This window comes from Stegodyphus dumicola, chromosome 4, assembly GCF_044657685.1.
Source record: "Stegodyphus dumicola isolate Sdum_Otavi_A_Nest chromosome 4, ASM4465768v1".
NCBI lineage: Eukaryota > Metazoa > Arthropoda > Arachnida > Araneae > Eresidae > Stegodyphus > Stegodyphus dumicola.
Window position 1 is genome coordinate 14,924,290 of NC_140771.1, and position 18,340 is coordinate 14,942,629.

At 30.6% G+C, this 18,340-nt stretch overlaps 1 protein-coding gene and 1 non-coding gene across 3 annotated transcripts in view; both read right to left on the reverse strand.

Annotated features, from left to right (window-relative positions):
• LOC118187533 (uncharacterized) overlaps window positions 1-18,340 on the reverse strand; it is a 136,159-nt gene that overhangs the window by 36,702 nt on the left and 81,117 nt on the right. For both annotated transcript variants that reach the window (XM_035357773.2, XM_035357774.2), the window contains exons 3-8: window positions 11,922-12,048; window positions 11,626-11,668; window positions 11,160-11,225; window positions 9,049-9,091; window positions 7,648-7,736; window positions 7,122-7,191 (exon numbers count right to left, since the gene is read on the reverse strand). In XM_035357773.2, the coding sequence (XP_035213664.1) occupies window positions 7,122-7,191; window positions 7,648-7,736; window positions 9,049-9,091; window positions 11,160-11,225; window positions 11,626-11,668; window positions 11,922-12,048 (438 nt within the window). The remainder of the gene's footprint in view (window positions 1-7,121; window positions 7,192-7,647; window positions 7,737-9,048; window positions 9,092-11,159; window positions 11,226-11,625; window positions 11,669-11,921; window positions 12,049-18,340) is intronic.
• TRNAL-UAA (transfer RNA leucine (anticodon UAA)) lies at window positions 12,303-12,386 on the reverse strand. Its single transcript has one exon. It is a non-coding gene; the product is annotated as a tRNA-Leu (tRNA).

Here is an 18,340-nt window from a genome sequence, read left to right on the forward strand (position 1 = left end):
CTCTTTAAGGGGCATGGACATTTTTTTAAGAAATAAAAGTGATCTCTTTTGATAAATTAAAGGAAAATAGTTAAATTCTGCAATTCCAATCAGTTGAGCACAAGTTGATGGTGATAACCGAACAGAAGATGATGCTATGTTCGCATATCTTCTGATAAGATACGATATACGGAATGCCGTTTTGGATATACGGAAATGGCGATATGGAGTTCTTCTTCAGAGTGAGCAGAAAATTTTTCAGATTCAGTTGCCACAGAACATAGTTAGACAGATTACAGATATATTTTTTGCGTCAGAAACAATGATTAGGTAGAAACATTATTTGTATTCATTAGTATTTTATTACATCAATGAATATCTACATAATTGCAGCGATAAGTTAGTTAAGTTTGCCATTCAGCAATGAGAAATTTGAAGATATTTCCTGGTATGAAATATTATTTTCAGTTATGAAATATTAAAACAGAACTTCTGTAAGGATCTACCCATTCCATTCCCTTCAGGAGTCCATATAATTTTAATGATGTCCTAGTACCGTTTATACTAGTATGTCCTAGTACCTAGTACCATGTCCTAGTACAATATTTGGCTCTGTAGGCTCTCACCAAAAGAAAAAAAAAAAAAAAAAAGAGAGAGAGAGAGAGAGAAAGAGAGAATAGATCCCCCCCCATCATTTATTCTGAAATAGTTTCCTGAAATTTCTCCTTATAATTCTAAATATCTCTGCTGAATTCAGAGTTAGTTATTCTTTTTTTACCCCTAAGTATGGTACAAATAAACCTGCTATAACTGTTCGGGTTGGTGAAGTAGTTCGAAAGTTGGACGAATCAACCCCCAACTGAGATTCTCTGCAAAAGGAATAATGCCTAACTCCGCTAATTAAATCTTCCCCAAGAGACACGTCTAAACTGGCATTAAAAGGGCTCCACTTCTCGAAATGAAGCCCGAAGCGGTAATTTTCTCACTTTGATTTCCGACTGGGTCTCTCTCCCTCATGCACTTTCTGCGTGTTTGACTACAACGGAGCTTCAAAGAGATTTTGAGTGGCATCTTTTCAGCGAACCATCGGCTCAAATAAATTCCCATAAATTACTGGGGCAAAACGGGGCAAAAGTTGCCTGCCCGGAATGGAATGCTCCGACTCTCTCTGTCTTGGTGGCTACCCCCTCCTCCTTTTGTTGCCCTCCGACTGTTCTAACCCTCACCCCCCTGCGGCGTAAGACACTGAGTGCAATAAATGTTTGAGGGAGGGATAGAGAAGGGTACATCGCTGGATCGTGATATTGCTGCTACGTTGATTTGTACCTTGTCACAACCGACCGATAAGCGAGGTTACTGCAATTTGGGGGATTTTTAGAGAAAATGTCTGCCAGAGTAATCTTGTAAGTGTCGCCAAGTGGCGGGAAATTTGATTTTGAAAGTCTTTGGTCTTTCGTCGTTTCGAAACGAAAAATTTATTTTCCGATCTCAAATATGATTTTTAACAGTAGGCACATAGTAATTCTGAAAATAATTACAAATATATTTGTGCTTTTAAGCTATAGTAATTCATGAGCAATAGGGGAATAATGACGTCGAATTTCATACTGGCTAGCCATATAAATCAGTGCTCCGCAACCGGTGTGCCGCGGCACACTGGTGTGCCATGAGTAGGATACAGGTGTGCCGCAATCAAATACATGTATTTGACATTTTGCAATTTTTTATCATGTATTTAATACACAATGACATTTTTTTTCCTTAATAATGTCTATTTTAAATGTTTTTATATATTTCACTGTTGTGTGTGTGATTGTAAGTGTGTCAGCATTTGAATTTTTTCGCCACTTCCTTGATAACTCGGAACTCTTTGGTGTGCCACGAAATTCCAGAAAGATTTTTTGTGCGTCGCAGGTGAGAAAAGGTTGCGGAGCACTGATATAAATACAAAAATATGCTTAAAAAAGGTCTATTATTATAAAACGGCAAATAAGTAATTTATGCTGGAAGGAAAATTTTGTATTCTTAATGATCACTAAGAAAATTTTCTAAATCAGCGTTTTTTTTTTTTTTTTTTTTTTTTTTTTTTTAAATCTTGGAGTAATGTTTGATGTGAATTTTAGTTCCTGAAAAACATTTGTGTAAAAATTATTGCATTTAGAGTTCACGTTATGTTGTGGTATAATCTAATTTTAATATCACCGATCTTTTAGAATTAGACCTACATTTTTTATTTTTGACCAGTTTCAGAGCTCGGGTGTTTTCCGAATTTTTAACCACAAAAAGTTACCAGTTCTGTTCCTAATTTGCTTGATTTGGCTGAAACCAAAACGTAATTAGAGTCTACAAAAATTAATTTGAATAAAATTTATAATTGCAAAAACTTGCTAATATGTTATTAAAAAATTCAGCTATAGCAATATGAATAAATATACATAAACTAAAATGTAATTTTGTTCATCATTCTGAAGTTTTACTTAATTAAAGGATCTTACTCAAATATAATCCTAGGAATTATGAAACTATTACGTTCCCTTATTTTTTAAATAGGCTTTATATTAATACATGTAAGAGAAAACTCTAATTTAAGATTCAGATTAAATAAAACTGAACTGTACACTCTGTTTTTGTAGGGAAAAAATTTCTTTTTTTGTATACACATGTTTCGAGGAATATTCACACGGAGTCTTTTTTCATGGAATAAAAATATTCTGTACTTTTTTAAATAGGAAATGCGAATATTAAACGGAATAAAAGTAAATAAATATAGGAAGTGACGATTAAAGCTGTAAATGTTGAACAGAATAGAAGTGAAAAGATTAAGTATTCCGAAAAGAAAACGATTTTAACAAAAATTGTACATTAAAGTTGACAGACGTCATCTAATCTGAATTAATTGAAAGGCTTCAAAGATATTTAATTATCTAGAGCTTTTATGGATAATTTACAGATGCTTAGTGGAAGTAGTTAAAATTAAAAGGGTAATTAAGTAACGTATTAAGTACAATTAATAATGTAAATAACATATTCTAAATAGTATCATATGTTACTTTAAACATAGATACACTACCCTAAAAACTAAGTCTTAAAAATAAGTCTTTTAACAAAGTCTAACACACTTTGTTTTCATTAGATTTATAGTCCAAAGAGCAAAGAGAGAGACGGTAATGCAATAAGTAAATAAATAAATAAACACTCACCCCTGAACCCCCCCCCCCCACAATTATTGGTGCGGAAAATGCTTCCTCGAGAATGCGACTTGTGAATTACGACTTGTGACTTACGAATTACGTAAAATGACAGATCAAGGGACAATGTGTGTGTATGTGATTATGGCAAAGTCTCGAGGGATACCTGCCTAAAGAGAGGGATGCCTTCGTGGAGGACTTTTTAAGGAAAACTGGCTCGTATACACGTTACACTACCAGTGTTCAGCGACTTTACCGCTCGGCCGCTGGTTGGCCCCAAGGGACAATGAATGTGAGATCAATTATTTATATGGAATTTCATTCGGGACCGAAAATAGCAAACAATATATGCAGGAGGGAACGCTTTAGATCGAGGTTCTGGTGCAAATATTATAAACCCAAAATCCTGGTGGTGACGAATTTGCATCCATCACCTTTTAGTTCAGGCGCCACTAGTACACTCATTAGCAATGTTGAAGCAGCAGACGTGAAAAAGTGTACAATAGCCTCGTCGGGTTTCGAATATCGGATCTTCCGATTGCTAGCCGGATGGGCTATCCAATTACACCACAAAGGCACTTCAGGAAGAGAAAAATACTTTATACTTTTCTACTTTTCTTAATAAGATGCAAAATATCCTTAATTTTTTGTGAGCATGACATATAAATTGATTTTTGCATTATTTGACGTGTAATTTTTCTGCTGGATATTATCACGGACATTAGAAATTACCTCAGAGATGGGCATGAGCCTAGATAGTATTAGCCTAAAAAATAAACTTCGTGAAAATATGGGAAATTTGTTAAATAATAGAAAGAGAAAATTAGCTAACAAGGCTTCTTGTGTTTGCTTTTAATGACGATCGCATTAAATCAGTTTTATTCTCGTAATCGGTTTCATTTACGACGTTTAGTAAACTACCAAATCAAACATTGTAGCTTAATAATAAGTTTATTTTGCAACAGTTTAGCTCGCGAGCATGGCGTAATTGTTATTAAAATGAAACGAACAGCACTGAGTACTTTAAAATCCAACGAAAGTGGGTTTATTAAAAAAAAAAAAAAATGTTTCGTAAGCTCTTTTATAATTAAAAGAGGTGTTATTTATTGCGATTAAAGGTATCAGTTTCTTTTACAGACCTTCTTACTTGAGTAATATCAGAACAAATTCAACTGAAATTAGCTCTTTTTTTTAGGCAGGGGAATTTAGTTAAACCGTAATAAATCTTCGTTAAAATACTGCAACATCTTAAGTTCTTCAGGCGCTTACGGCAACTTTTATCATAATCCGAACTATGATTTCATTGCTTCCCTTTGTGTTCATGTAAGAGTTCGAGGTATATAAACAGAATAATGATATATATAAAAACAATGAAGTCATCATTTATATATAGTAACATTTTATAATAATCTTATTAGTATTTGGAAGTATTGATAAATTACAAATAAACATAACGCTCCTCTCTGTTGCGATGCTAAATAAAGTTTTGTGTAAATTGGAATGACGCATCATAGATGCCATGTGGTTGACAATGGGTCCTCGATTTTCGGTACTACCTTTATTCCCATCCCCTTCTTTCATGGCCCACCAGCGGCCGAGCGGTAAAGTCGCTGAACACTGGTAGTTCGGTCCGAGGTTCGAATCCCGCGAACGGGATGGCTGCATGGGTGTTTTCGTGGTTTTCACCATGTGTAACGTGTATACGAGCCAGTTTCCCTTAGAAAGTCCTCCACGAAGGTATCTCTTCCCTTAGGCAGATAGCCCTAGTGTGCTTTGCCAGAATTAAATACACCACCTTCTTTCATGATACAAAAGTATTCGTGACTGTTTTAAGCATTTCGTGTAGAAAGTAGTTAATGATATTTTAGGTATTATAAAAGTCTCATTCGTGTAGTCTTATAATTCAAACTATGTTTAATTTAAAAAATATAGAACAGCATAATATTAGATTTTAACATAAAGAAGTGCCAAAGTTTCCCAAACCCTAAATTTTGGTTTAGTTTGCCTAGATTTATGATCTTTCATGTGGTATCAACTGTCTGTGCATTTCAGTTTTTATGGTTCCAAAAAATTATGAATACCGGGTATATATGACAATACATTCGTCCACCTTAATTAAACTTAAATAATTAGAATAGGTTTCCTTTACAGATCTTAAATTAAATTGTTGCACTCATAAGTATTAACGTATGTGCTAGTACTAATATACTAGCAATCTTCAATAAAACGTCGAAATTGGTAGATATTTGAAATATGTTTTCTTACAATACGCTTCAATTTCTCCTGTTTTTACCCCCCCCCCAAAAAAAAAAATTCTTTGATGCACTCGTCTTTGGAAAGCATGATGTACACTATCCGATATAAATTCGGACTCTGTTGGCGTAAAATAAAAAAATTTTTCTCTTACGCTATTAGCATAATCTAGATTTAGATTATTTTTAACAGCACAATAGGAAGCGGATGAAATCAGGCTGACAGCATTCCCTTTGAAACTATGAAATCCCCCTCCCAGGAGGAATTTCTTCCTGGTTGAGAATGCCTGACCTAGTTTACTATTTTTACTAGAAATTTCGATTTCTTAATCCATGAGTATTTTGCTTTCATTTGAGAAAAAATGCTTTCTGAAAACATCTTCCATATAACACATTGGCTTATCAAAGTGATAATTGGGCACTTTGCACTGTTCTGAATAATCAAATGAGGTTTTATTTAATTTTGCAGATTTACAGAATAACTTAAAAAAAAAAAAAAAAAAAAAAAAAAAAAGATACATAAATAAAGCAAGCCAAAAAAGTATGCCATTATGCAGTTTGAGTGAAATTCATAATCATTTACACGTGGTTACCCTATTTTAATCAGAAAACCCTATTTTAATCAGAAACTTATTTTAATCTTAGAAACCCTATTTTAATCAGAAAAATATTGCTTTTCTATCTTACGGCCACGAAGGACGCGAAGTATTTGTATTTTATAACTGAAGAGCAAATTCAATGAACTTGTTTGAAAATTTTAGAAAATTTGCCGCGTTAGTTAGCCAACCTGCAGCTCCTTCTTCTTGCTGGGAAATTTTTTCTTCAAAATTATGATAGATCGCCAATTCGGGAAAGCTGTCGCCAAGTACGTCGCCGCAGTTTAATATCCTCTTCCATACGCTTGGCTAAGCTTTGTCTTTTACAGCGCCATGGTTGCGCGAGAGGGGGAGAGTCAGCATTACGCAATTTTTAAAAGACGGGCACGATGCCGTTCCAGCGAATCACGACCCCTCTCGTATCCGGACAATGTACAACGAAGCGGCAAAAATGGGAAACGTTTAGCGATTGGGCTCTTTTGCGTCCGCGAAAACAAATGTGGACATTTTTCGGTTATGAAATTATTCTCCCGGCTGAGGAAGATAATGCATGAAAGAAAGTACAAAGTTGCTGAGTGTATATGAATGCTAGTGGACGTTTAATGTAGCATTTCGTATTTTATGGGTTAGCATTATTAGCCGATATATTACTTTTTTTGTGGTCGGTTATTTTATTGTTTTGAAAAAGCATTCGTTTATCTTTCACCGCCGTCAATAGATCAGATTAAATATGTATGTATCTCGAAAGACTTAAATACAGCTGAAGTCTCCTGAAAGACGATAAAGAGTTATTCTAATTGAAAAATACCGTGAGATAGTTGCATACAAAAGCTGATTATTGCAGTCATAATTATACTTTCTTTAAGACTATATATTTTTAAGTAAATCGAAACTGATTTAAAAAAATAGGCTATATTTTTTCCAAGAAAAATATGGAATATCTTTTTCTGTTGCAATGCATTAATAAGTTTATTCCCGTTTAATAACAGAATAGAATAAATAATCAAGATTTTTGAAACAAATATATATTCAAATATATATGTATTGGCATCATGTATAAAGTATCATACGAAAAATACGGAAGCAAAAAAAAATTTTTTCTTTACCTGTCAATTCTAACATTAGCATGGACTGGTGACCTGATTGAGTAGAGTTTTCGTCCGCAACGTTTTCTTGCTGGAAACAAACTAATATTAATGAAAATTTATAAAGTTCAGTTGCAAGGTATATGACATTTTTTTAAAGGTAGAATTGATTTTAATTTTATGGCAAAGATTGTTTTTGATACAGGGTATAATTAAATGCCCTTTGCTTTTTAATTTGTCGTGAAAATATTGATGAAATACAAATCAAATTAATAGGAAAGTTACTAGACTTAAAACTAAATTAAGACCAAAAATATTCAGATTAAAACAAAAATGAAAATAGAAAGAAATGCAGTTTATTTTTCTTTCTTTCTTTCTTTCTTTTTTTTTTTTTTTTTTTTTTTGCTTCATCCTTATTGCATATTTGAAATGTACACATGAAATAACTGGTATGAATAAACTTTTTCCTGCTAAAATGTGAAATAGATGCTTCTACTGCAACTATTTGTGTTAACTTCAAACTTCAAATCATATATTAATTTTTTACCTTAGGACTGCATAGTTGGTTTCCTCTCTGAATTTTCCAAGAATGTTTTGTTTCTTCAAAGCATTGTCGTTTCGTCCTATTTCCACAGCCTGCAAAAAGTTGAATTTGTAAGAATGACAGTTTTAACAAAAATCTAAGAAATGAAACACAAACTTTAAAAAAAAAAAAAAAAGGAAAGAAAAGTTCTTTCCTGCTTCCTATCCTAAGAATCCTAAAACTTCCTAAAAACTATAGTGCAATTATAAAACAAAAGCAATATATTGTTACATTTTTATTTAATAGAATTAGACATATCCTATTACTTTTGTAACAAACATTATTTTCAAGCTCAGTAAGAAACATAATATTTTAATTATTTATTTTTGGAAAAATTAATCACAGTTTGAATTTAATGTATTTTAAACTTTCAATTGTTTTTGGAAACAATGTTTTCGATCACTTTTGCCAAACGCTGTGTACAGTCTATCTGGGTGTTGAAAAAAACTGGATAATTAGGTTTTAATTTCTCTATCGAATAAATGTATTTACCGGGGTGTAAGTGGAAGTGTAAGTTACTTTTTATTTATATTTTTATTTATTTATTTATTTATTGCTTATTTAAAAAAGTTACATAATTATGTATATGTATGTCTCGTCTGGAAGTTGAACAGTAAGTTTAGATGCATAAAATTTTTTAGGCTTGCATTTGTATTTAGATGTCTATTTTTTTTTTTTTTTAACTTTTCATATTGGTTAAATATCTAATTCCTATGTGCACAAGTTTCTGAGCATATTTTATTGCATTGCTTATTTTGTTTTACGCCTTTTCTTTGGTCTTAATTTTCCCCCTTTTCAGCATTATTATAAATATGACCCATTATCCCGTAGGGAAAATACATATTTAAATTTTAAATTATCTTAATTTTTTTGTTTTTCTGTATAGGGAAAGTAATTTATCAGTTTGTATTAAACGATCGATTGTGAAGAAAACGCGATATTGCCCAAATTATTGCGCATCTGCTAAAGGAAAATTATTTCCGCTTGAAAAGTCAATTTTCCTTTGGTAAGAAAACAATAATTTAATTTTAATTTTTACGTTTGTGTCTATTATACATTTTTTTAACATTTCTGTTTCATTTGTATAATTTTATAATATATCATACATAAGTTCAGAACACTTTAATAACATTTTTAATTTTAATAACCATTAGGTTACTACTCGTCAGCCCAATTTGACTTTTGTATCTTAAACTTCAAAACAGGTTGAGTTGCATATTAATTTAATTTAATTAAGTTACAGTAATATTGAAATACTGTTCCTATAAGGTAATAATTAAAGATTTACTGTGCATTTTAAAAGGGCTTTTTAGTAGTATAATTAAATTTAGAACATGAAAGCGAGGTATTTTTTTGAATACTTACCTCCTAATCTGTTAATTCTGTTTGCCCTCACTCTTAAATATGTCTGAAAGAGAGGGAAAAAATGCTTAAAACTTTATGCAATCGAGATTAATATTTAGAGATTAGAAGTATAAAATTTAATTTTCAAAGCCGTAGAAATTTCTACAGCTATGTTCTATAGCAAAATTGAGACAGCTGTATTCTTAAGCTGCGGAGTATTTTCTTATTTTACACATTATAATTCTTAAATATTTGTATTCCGAAACGTTAGCTATAAATTTTATCGATCGAATTAAATTGAATTTTTTGTGTCGTACTAATAATAACAGTTTCAAAACGAAATGTTATATTATACTGTATATTTACAAAGTCTATAATCCAAATCTTACCAGTCTAGCTTGAAACTACAGTAAATTCAAAGTTAATATTATTTTTTTAATATATTTTTCCTGAAACAAAATCTTAGTGTTAATTAGTTTCCTGCCCGAAAGATTAAATCATATTTTAAGTGCTTTTAATAACGCACCGAATATATGCTATGAAAAACATAAGCAATATCTATCTTTTTAAGTCAAAAGGGGCAATTTCCAAAGAAGGACTGTTAATTTCGTTTTGGTATTTTAAGTTGATTCACTACAAGCTTTGTTTCACATTTCAAATTGTTGCCAGCAAATATTATCGCCCTATATTATATTTAAAGAATTTAAATAATGAAGAATCTGCATAAATGTATGTATGTTTCTCGCATTGTGATAAAACAACGGTATGTAGAGCCATCGAATTTTGAATAAATTCTCCTGCGAATATGGGCATCTGGAAGCCCAAATTTTGAATTTGTTTTATTGTCGATTTAATATTTTGTAAAACTTGAGTTTGTTAATAAAAAATTCGCCCAAACGAATTTTAGCTTAATAAACTCAAGGATTCCTAAGCGAGCAATGGCAACGTTGTACAGAAAAAACAATTTTATCTCCAGCATGCAAGATATTGTATTGTGTCAGAAATTCTAAAGATATGCTCATTTTAAAATTATTTTGCGATATTGCTCATGAACCGAATTTCATGGTTTAAGTGCGAAGAACATGATATTTAATAAATAAAAGGTAACACACAAAATGTTAAAAAAACGCCCCTTTGAATGTAATTTAAAATCTGAAACCTTTCAGTTTTTTTTTTTTTTTTTTTTTTTTTAACAGAACAATAAGTGTCTCATTTTTGTCTCATTTATTTCAAGTGCTGGCAAACAATGTGTTCGAAACAAAGTTCTGTAGAAATACTTAAAATTTCTATGATGCATAGTTTATTTATTTCAAATGAAGATGTTTATTATGTTACACACAATAAATTGCTTTACATTACTTTCAGTAATAGCACATTAAAAAAATTCTGAAAATTTTCTGATTTAAGTTTAACTAAAAAGTTTAAAATTGATTCCGAATTTTGCAAGCTTTTTTATCATGTATTTAAAACAATTCATTTTAAAATATTGATCCAGCATTTAATTTATTAGAAAACAATTTTAATGAAAGCAGAACTTTTTTTGTATCATGACATATAAGCGACTTATTCTTACTAAATGAGTCTTAGGTTTCTTATAAAATATTTAGTTTTAATATGTTTAATTTATTCGGAAATTATCTAATAAATATTTGCTAAATAATAAGAAATGAATGTGAATAATTAGCTCAAGATCTATACAGAAATTATTGTATTTTTCTGTTTTAAAAGTATCACAAGCAAGAGTAGAGAATATGGGCAAAACTAAAATTAAGAACTGATGAACTATTTATTTCCGTTTCAATCTCAAGTTTTTTTACCCTGAATGCCAGTTTTTCCTGAAAATATTTTGCAGAAGAAAAGTGTTTAACATTTAAAAATTCCCTCGAACTACTTCAAATTCGAAAGTGAAAATAATCGCTAAGAGATTTTAGGAAAATTTTATCTCTTTTTAATTTTTTAATGGATCTTATGTAACCGAAAAAACGTCAACATTATGCCTCACATCTAACTTAAAACTAGAGTTATTCATCAAACGTTGAAATTTCTTGCTTTATATTTATTCCCTCTCCCTTCTAAATTTGATTCTTTGAATACTTTAAAAAATTTCAAAATACAGAACTTGGCTTACTTACTTCTTTTCTGAATTCTGGGCATCTCTTTTCAACATCATGATAAGACTGTAAACGTAAGGTATCCATCTACAAAAGAAGGCATGATTTTCAAGTGATCGTTTATTTAATTTAGTTAACTTTTGGTACAAAAGATGGCGCTACATGCACTTCTAAACGGTTTCATTTTCCATTTCTTCGACAGTAATTAAATAATTATTTCTGTTATTATTCGGTCATTATTATTAAGACCTCATTAAGTAAATAAATTTACCAAAATTGAGTTGAATGAAATTCATTAACTATATTTAATGAAAGTAGTTTCATTACTGCTATTTATTTATAAAATTTCTTTACGAGTTCTTAATTACATCAGTCAAATATAACAGTTGTAGTTCTAAAACAAGTTAAAAAAGTAGTTCTAAAACAAGTTAAAAAAAAGCCCACTTATTATTATTATTATTATTTATGCTGTAAAATGAGGTTTTACCTGTTCTGCATTATTTTCTTCTGGGTTTAACCATTCCTTTTTTCTAAAATATAAACAATCAAAATTAACTAAATAAATAATACAATTTATATAAAAAACAAGGAAATAAAGAGATCGGCTCATTAAATAAATGATTTTAACTGTAATATTTGTATACTGCATTAAATATCATTGATCCTAGAAATTTAAATCAATTTTTCAATTTAATTAGCATATATATTATTGATTGTCTGCTGTGACATAATTTTTATAGGAAGTAAACTGTTATGACGAAATTTCAAAATATTTAAAATTACCTCATTAGTTCATTCAGCCTGTCCAACTCCATATGATAATGATCGGTCAAATCTTGAAGTGCTATTGTCCTTCCACAAATAGGGCATATAGGAGGTTGACTAGAATCACACGTCCACCTGGGTATCACTATCAAAACATTCTCTTAATAATTTCAGAAAATATTGAATAAATTAAGCATGTTAAAACTAAGTACTTGATAAAGAACATTTAGCACGAATAAGTAGCATTTATTTCATTAAAATAACCGTGCTTTTGGATCAATAATGTTTTAAATCAATATTTTAATATATATTGTTTTAAATATATGACAAAAAAACTTACAAAATTAGAAAACAATCGAAATTTTGCTCGCTTAAGAGAAATACACAAAATAAACACTTTGTCAGGAGTGGGGTTCGAACCCACGCTCTCTTTCGAGAACCAGAGCTTAAATCTGGCGCCTTAGACCGCTCGGCCATCCTGACTACGGCAGGTGTTGCTTAAAACTTATTCTGTTACATGTGGGACATTTGTATGTATAATATATTATTTTGTTGGGCGTTTTGCCGGGTGACGGTTTTGCAGGCACCTCGGACGTCTACAGATATGATTTCGAAATCTTCACATCTTATTATTATTCCTAAATTAATATAATATGTTCATTTTCTGTAAGTATACTAACGCTGATATCTTTCTAAAAGCAGAACTTCTTGAAAAAATGTTTCAAATGTTAATAAATTACTATTTATACAATTAATTAAATTAACTAAACACAATGCCAAAAATAAATTATTCTGTATATGTCACACATATTCATGGATTTTAATTATGCCAGTCCTGAATAATTCTGACTTAAAGTATATATTCTAATAATATTTAAAAAATTCTTTTGACTTCCGAACGATCGAAAGAAAACGCGTTTGACCGTAGATTTTGCTTTTTAAGAGAGAAGAATGTAAAATTTAGACCGGGTATTTTTAACAATTCAAGGAATGTCATACGTATTTAGTTGATTTTATTCGATGCGCTGCCAGTCGGTAAGATTTAAAATATGTCACTTACATTCAGTATTATGAAATTTGCTGCTTATCATCGTAAAAAATTATTAATTTAAAAGGCAATTTGCATTTCTTAACAATATTTTACAAAATAAGGTATTCAACAAAACAGAGCTCACATTCAAGATAGTCTTGCATATATTCTAATTTTCATCCATACACAGAATGTTTTTACATCAAATATGGTTTATAACGCTAAAAAGGTCGATTGCAAAATTTCTGATTCGTCTTACACTATCGTCTGCATCAAATCATAGAATTTAACGGTAACAGTGAAATTGTGCAGCAAGATATAAACTGCGATGTTCTCTCTGTGTGTCTCTCCTGTTTTTATTATTATTATTATTTTATGTCAAATGGCAGTCTTTTCTATGTACTTATTTATTTATTAAAGTGGTAATATTTTTTTGAATAATTTTCAATTTATTTTCTTTTTTACGTTCAAAATATAAATAGAGAAACGAACTCCGAAGATTTAATATATGTCTATAAAAATTTGAAAACTTTCAGATTCAACAGCAACATAACAAAATATTTAAAAACAGCAAAATAGCATATCTTTAGTATTTCCGCTACATAGTCTCTCGCGAGCCGGAGATAAAAATGTATTTTTCCGTACTATGTTCCCATTGCTCACTTTGAAATCGTTGACTTTGTTAAACAAAAACTCGTTAAAGTTTTACAAAATATGAAATAGATAATAAAACAAATTCGAATTTCGGGTATCTGGAAGTCCAGATGCCCATATTCGGGTGGAAATGTGCGTTATTCAAAATTTGGTATCGTTGTTCTAGGTACCATTGTTTTATCACAATACGAGAAACACACATACATTTATGCATATTCTTCATCATTAAATTTCTTTAAATATAATGCAGGGCTCTAAAATTTGGTGGCAACAATTTGAAAACTAAACCGGCCTTTATATTGAACCAACGCAAAATGTCAGAACAAAATAATAGTCCTTCTGGGCAAATCGCCTCTGGACTTAAAAAAAAAAATGGAAAAAAAAAAAATGAAATGTTTCAGATTTTAAATTACGTCCAAAGGGGCGTTTTTTAACATTTTGTGTGTTACCTTTCTTTATTAAATATCATGTTCCTCGCACTTAAACCATAAGATCCAGTGCAACAGCAATATCGCAAAATAGTTTTAAAACGAGCATATCTTTAGAATTTCCGATACAGAGACTTACGCGCTGGAGATAAAAATGTTTTTTCTGCACAACGTTGCCATTGCTCGCTTTGAAATCCTTGAGTTTGTTAATCAAAAATTCGTCAAAGTTTTAAAAAATAGGAAATCGATCATAAAACAAATTTCAAATTTCGTCTTCCACATGCTCATATTCGTTGGAGGATTACGTTATTCAAAATTCGATGACTCTATGTACCGTTATTTTATGACAATGTGAGAAATATACATACATTTACGCAGATTTTCATTATTTAATTTCTTCAAATATAATGCAGGACTCTAACATTTTATGGCAACAGTTTGAAAAGTGAACCGACATTTATCCGTCCGACGCAAAATGCCAAAACGAAACTAATAGTCCTTCGGGACTCAAGTCCCTTTGGACTAAAAAAAAAAAAACCGAAATTATTATGTTATTTAAATTGCGTCTGATAGAAAAGCTTTTCTTTTATATCTTGGGATATTTATATTTTTAAATGCTTTTAGTTTACATTTCTTTAATGATAAAATTTCATGTGAAATATTATACTGAAATTAAAACCTTTTCTTATTTGTTTGTTTGTTTTTTGTAGCCCAAAAGGAGCTATTTAGTCTTGAAATAGGATTTTGCGTTAGTTCACTATAAATGGTGTATCAGTTTTCAAATTGCTGCCACCAAATAATATCGCCCTGTGATATTATTAAAGAAATTATATGATGAAGAATCTGTATGTGTGTATGTATGTATCTCGTACTGTGAAAAAAGGAGAGTACCTAAAGCCAAATTTTTAATGAGGAAGTTCTCCACCAGACATGTGCCTAGAAGCCCGAATATGGAATTCAAATTTTTATGTTTTATATTTTGTAAAACTTTAATAAATTTTTGAGTATGAAACTCAACGATTTGAAAGCGAGCAGTGGCAACAGTCTTTGAAATGAAACTTTTTTATATCATTATTTAGACTGTTGCCATTCGGAAAAATATAAAATATTTATCTTTGAATTTTAATTAACAAACTATGGAAGGAATTTGTTGCTGCTGCCCTAAATAAAATATTTTTATCTTCTACGCGCCATCGTCTTGCCATTCAGTAAAGCCTAAGACATTTTCAAATTTTATCTGGAATGTTACTTACTGATAAACTAAGCTAATTAAATGCCATAAACACAGTCTTTAAGAATATTTTTTCCTACTTTTTTATGTGATTTGATTTTAATAAACATGTATTAAATTCACGAGATGTCTAATTGGAAATAATCATTGTTTTTACGAAATTAGTCTAACTGGAGTCATTAAAATCATTATATACTTTTCTTTTTTATAATAACTATTCTGGAGGCTGGTCGCGCGTGTAGCTAATTCTTAAAGAAATAATATAGCGAATATAAAAATATGTATGGCAATCTCTAACACTCAATGCGGAATTCTAAAGATATGTTTTTAAATATTTTGTAATTCTGCTGCTGAACTGAATTTTATATGGCGTAAGCGCCAAGAATGCGATATTTAATAAATAAAGTAAACGCACAAAAAGTTAATAATAAGAAAATAACTTGTTGTTGGTCATCTTATTCATAAAACTAAATATTGATATGATGAGCTAAGAAAAGACTGAAAAACGATATAAATGTATGCCAATATTTAGCACTGCATCTGGAATTCTAAACATATGCTTCTATGCAACTTTGAAACATTTTGTGATTTTGTTGTTGAACTGTATGGTCTTGTACTTAAATGAGAAGAAATTTATGTTTTTATTAAAAAAATAATAAATAAATAAAAATCCGAAATGTTTCAGATTTTAAATTACGTCCAAAGACGCGCTTTTTTAACGTTTTGTGTGTTACCTTTATTTATTAAATATTACGTTCTTTGCACTTAAACCATAAAATTTAGTTCAATAGCAATGTCGCAAAATTATTTTAAAATGAGCCTATCTTTAGAATTTTCGATACACAGTTCGACGCAATAGAAATAGAAAGGTTCCCCCCCCCGTAGAGTGTTTCCATTGCTCGCTTTTAAATCGTTGAGTTTGTTACTCAAAAATTCGTTAAAGTTTTACAGAATATGTAATCGATCATAAAACAAATTCCAAATTTCAAATTTGGGTTTTCAGATGCCCATATCCGCAGGAGGATTACGTCATTCAAAATTGGATGGTTCTAGATACCGTTGTTTTATCACAATGCGAGAAATAGACATATATTTATGCAGACTTTTCATTATTTAATTTCTTCAAATATAATGCAGGACTCTAACATTTTGTGGCAACAGTTTGAAAAGTGAACCGACATTTATAGGAGTCGGACGCAAAATGCCAAAACGAAAGTAATACTCCTTCGGGGACTCAAATCCCTTTGGACAAAAAAAAAAAAAAAAAAAAAAAAAAAAAAGCAGGAATGATTACAAGAGCAAACTGGTAGACTGCAAGCTCAACAAGCATGTCAAAAAACCTTAACAAATCCTTTTGGTGACCATTAAAATTTGGAACCTGTCGGATTTTTTTTCATTTAAAAATTATATTTATTCTGATTTTTGGCAGAGAGAAAATATGCATCACTTGTTATTTTTTCTGCGAATTCTGAACAATTTTCTTATAAATTAAAATACATAAATAACACATTTATTTATTTATTTATTTATTAAAGGAAAAACGTTAACGTTACTTCGAAAAACGTTAACGCTTGTAACTAAAAATTTATGCAACTGATTTATTATTTTCAAACCGCTTAATCTAAATTAAATACTTCAACTAACATCTGGTACTCTAAATTCGGTTCTGCTTAATTTAAAAAATCAGAAGTAACACTTTTTTTAATTAAATTACGCGCTTTTCTGAAAATTAAGGATACCACCCATACGTATTTAGGATACAATAAGTAAAAAATGTTGAACTATAATGAAACTGTAAAACATGTATTGATGGCATGTTAAATTGAAAGGTAACAAAATAGCAAAAATGTAAAAAATATATATAATATGATATTAATGAATTTGGAAATAACACAGTTTACAGCGATTTACCGGTTACTATTTTTAGGATGAAAAGTGAAAATATCCAAATTAAAATATTAATTAATTAATGTTTTATCTTAGACACATACGTACATATACATACATTATTTATATATTCCCAACAATCTTGTAACTTTAATTAAAATAAACTAATTTTTAATCAAAATATGAGAGAATCGACACATTTTCAACTCGAAGTTTCAGTTATTCAGAATTCCTAACGTAAAAAATCTGGTGTGTGCACTTCATGACTTCCTTGAACGGAATATTAAATTATACGCATTTTCTCCTGCCTTTCATTTAAACTTATGTCCTCGAATTTCATTAGAGATATAGTTCTCGTTCAATTAATTCAGTTCTCACTTCGCGAAAAGGCAAAAATACATAAAACCTAAAAATGTTTTTATTGTAAATTGAAACATGTATTAAAATATAAAATATAAATACAACGCTGTGTGACGGGACCGCTTCCCACTTAATTTTTGCTTTGCAGAATTAAGTGCCGTCCCACACTTCCTACAATCTACCATTTTGCGACCCCACAGGGCAAGGGCAGACAAGGCAGTACCAGTACGGTCCCTGCCGAGCCTTACTCTGTCCCGAGAGCTTAATGGCAAACCGCACATTGAGTTGATCAATGTTAACGAATTTCGCTTACTGCGCATGCTCAATGGTGTACCGCTGGCGTGGGAGAAAATACTGGCGACTAAGCATAAGCAACCCTACACAAGCCTGTTCGTCATATAAGGTCTTATCGACTGTTTACAACTGCAACAGTCTATTTCATTTACTTACAATAATTTATTTGACCTTTAATTCAGTAATTTAAACTAGATTTAATCCTTAATTTGTTAAAGTATATATGAAGGGAACGTATGGTAAATACTCAATTGTTTTTATTCCTCAGAAGTATAATCAGCTGATATATTTTGTAATGTTTCCTGTTCTGTAATCCTGTTTAAAAGAAAATTGGGGTAGTTTCGACATTTACACTCCAAGTAATGAAGCAGCTTACAACCCGACACGATTTAAAACCTCGAACTGTTTACGGCCAAGATAACGCAATATCGACCATATACCGTATTTATCTTCTATTAAAATTGCGCCAAAGTCGTAACTGCGGCAAATTCTCTTTTGGGCATGCGCAGTAAGCGAAATTCGTTTAACATTTATCAACTCAATGTGCGGTTTG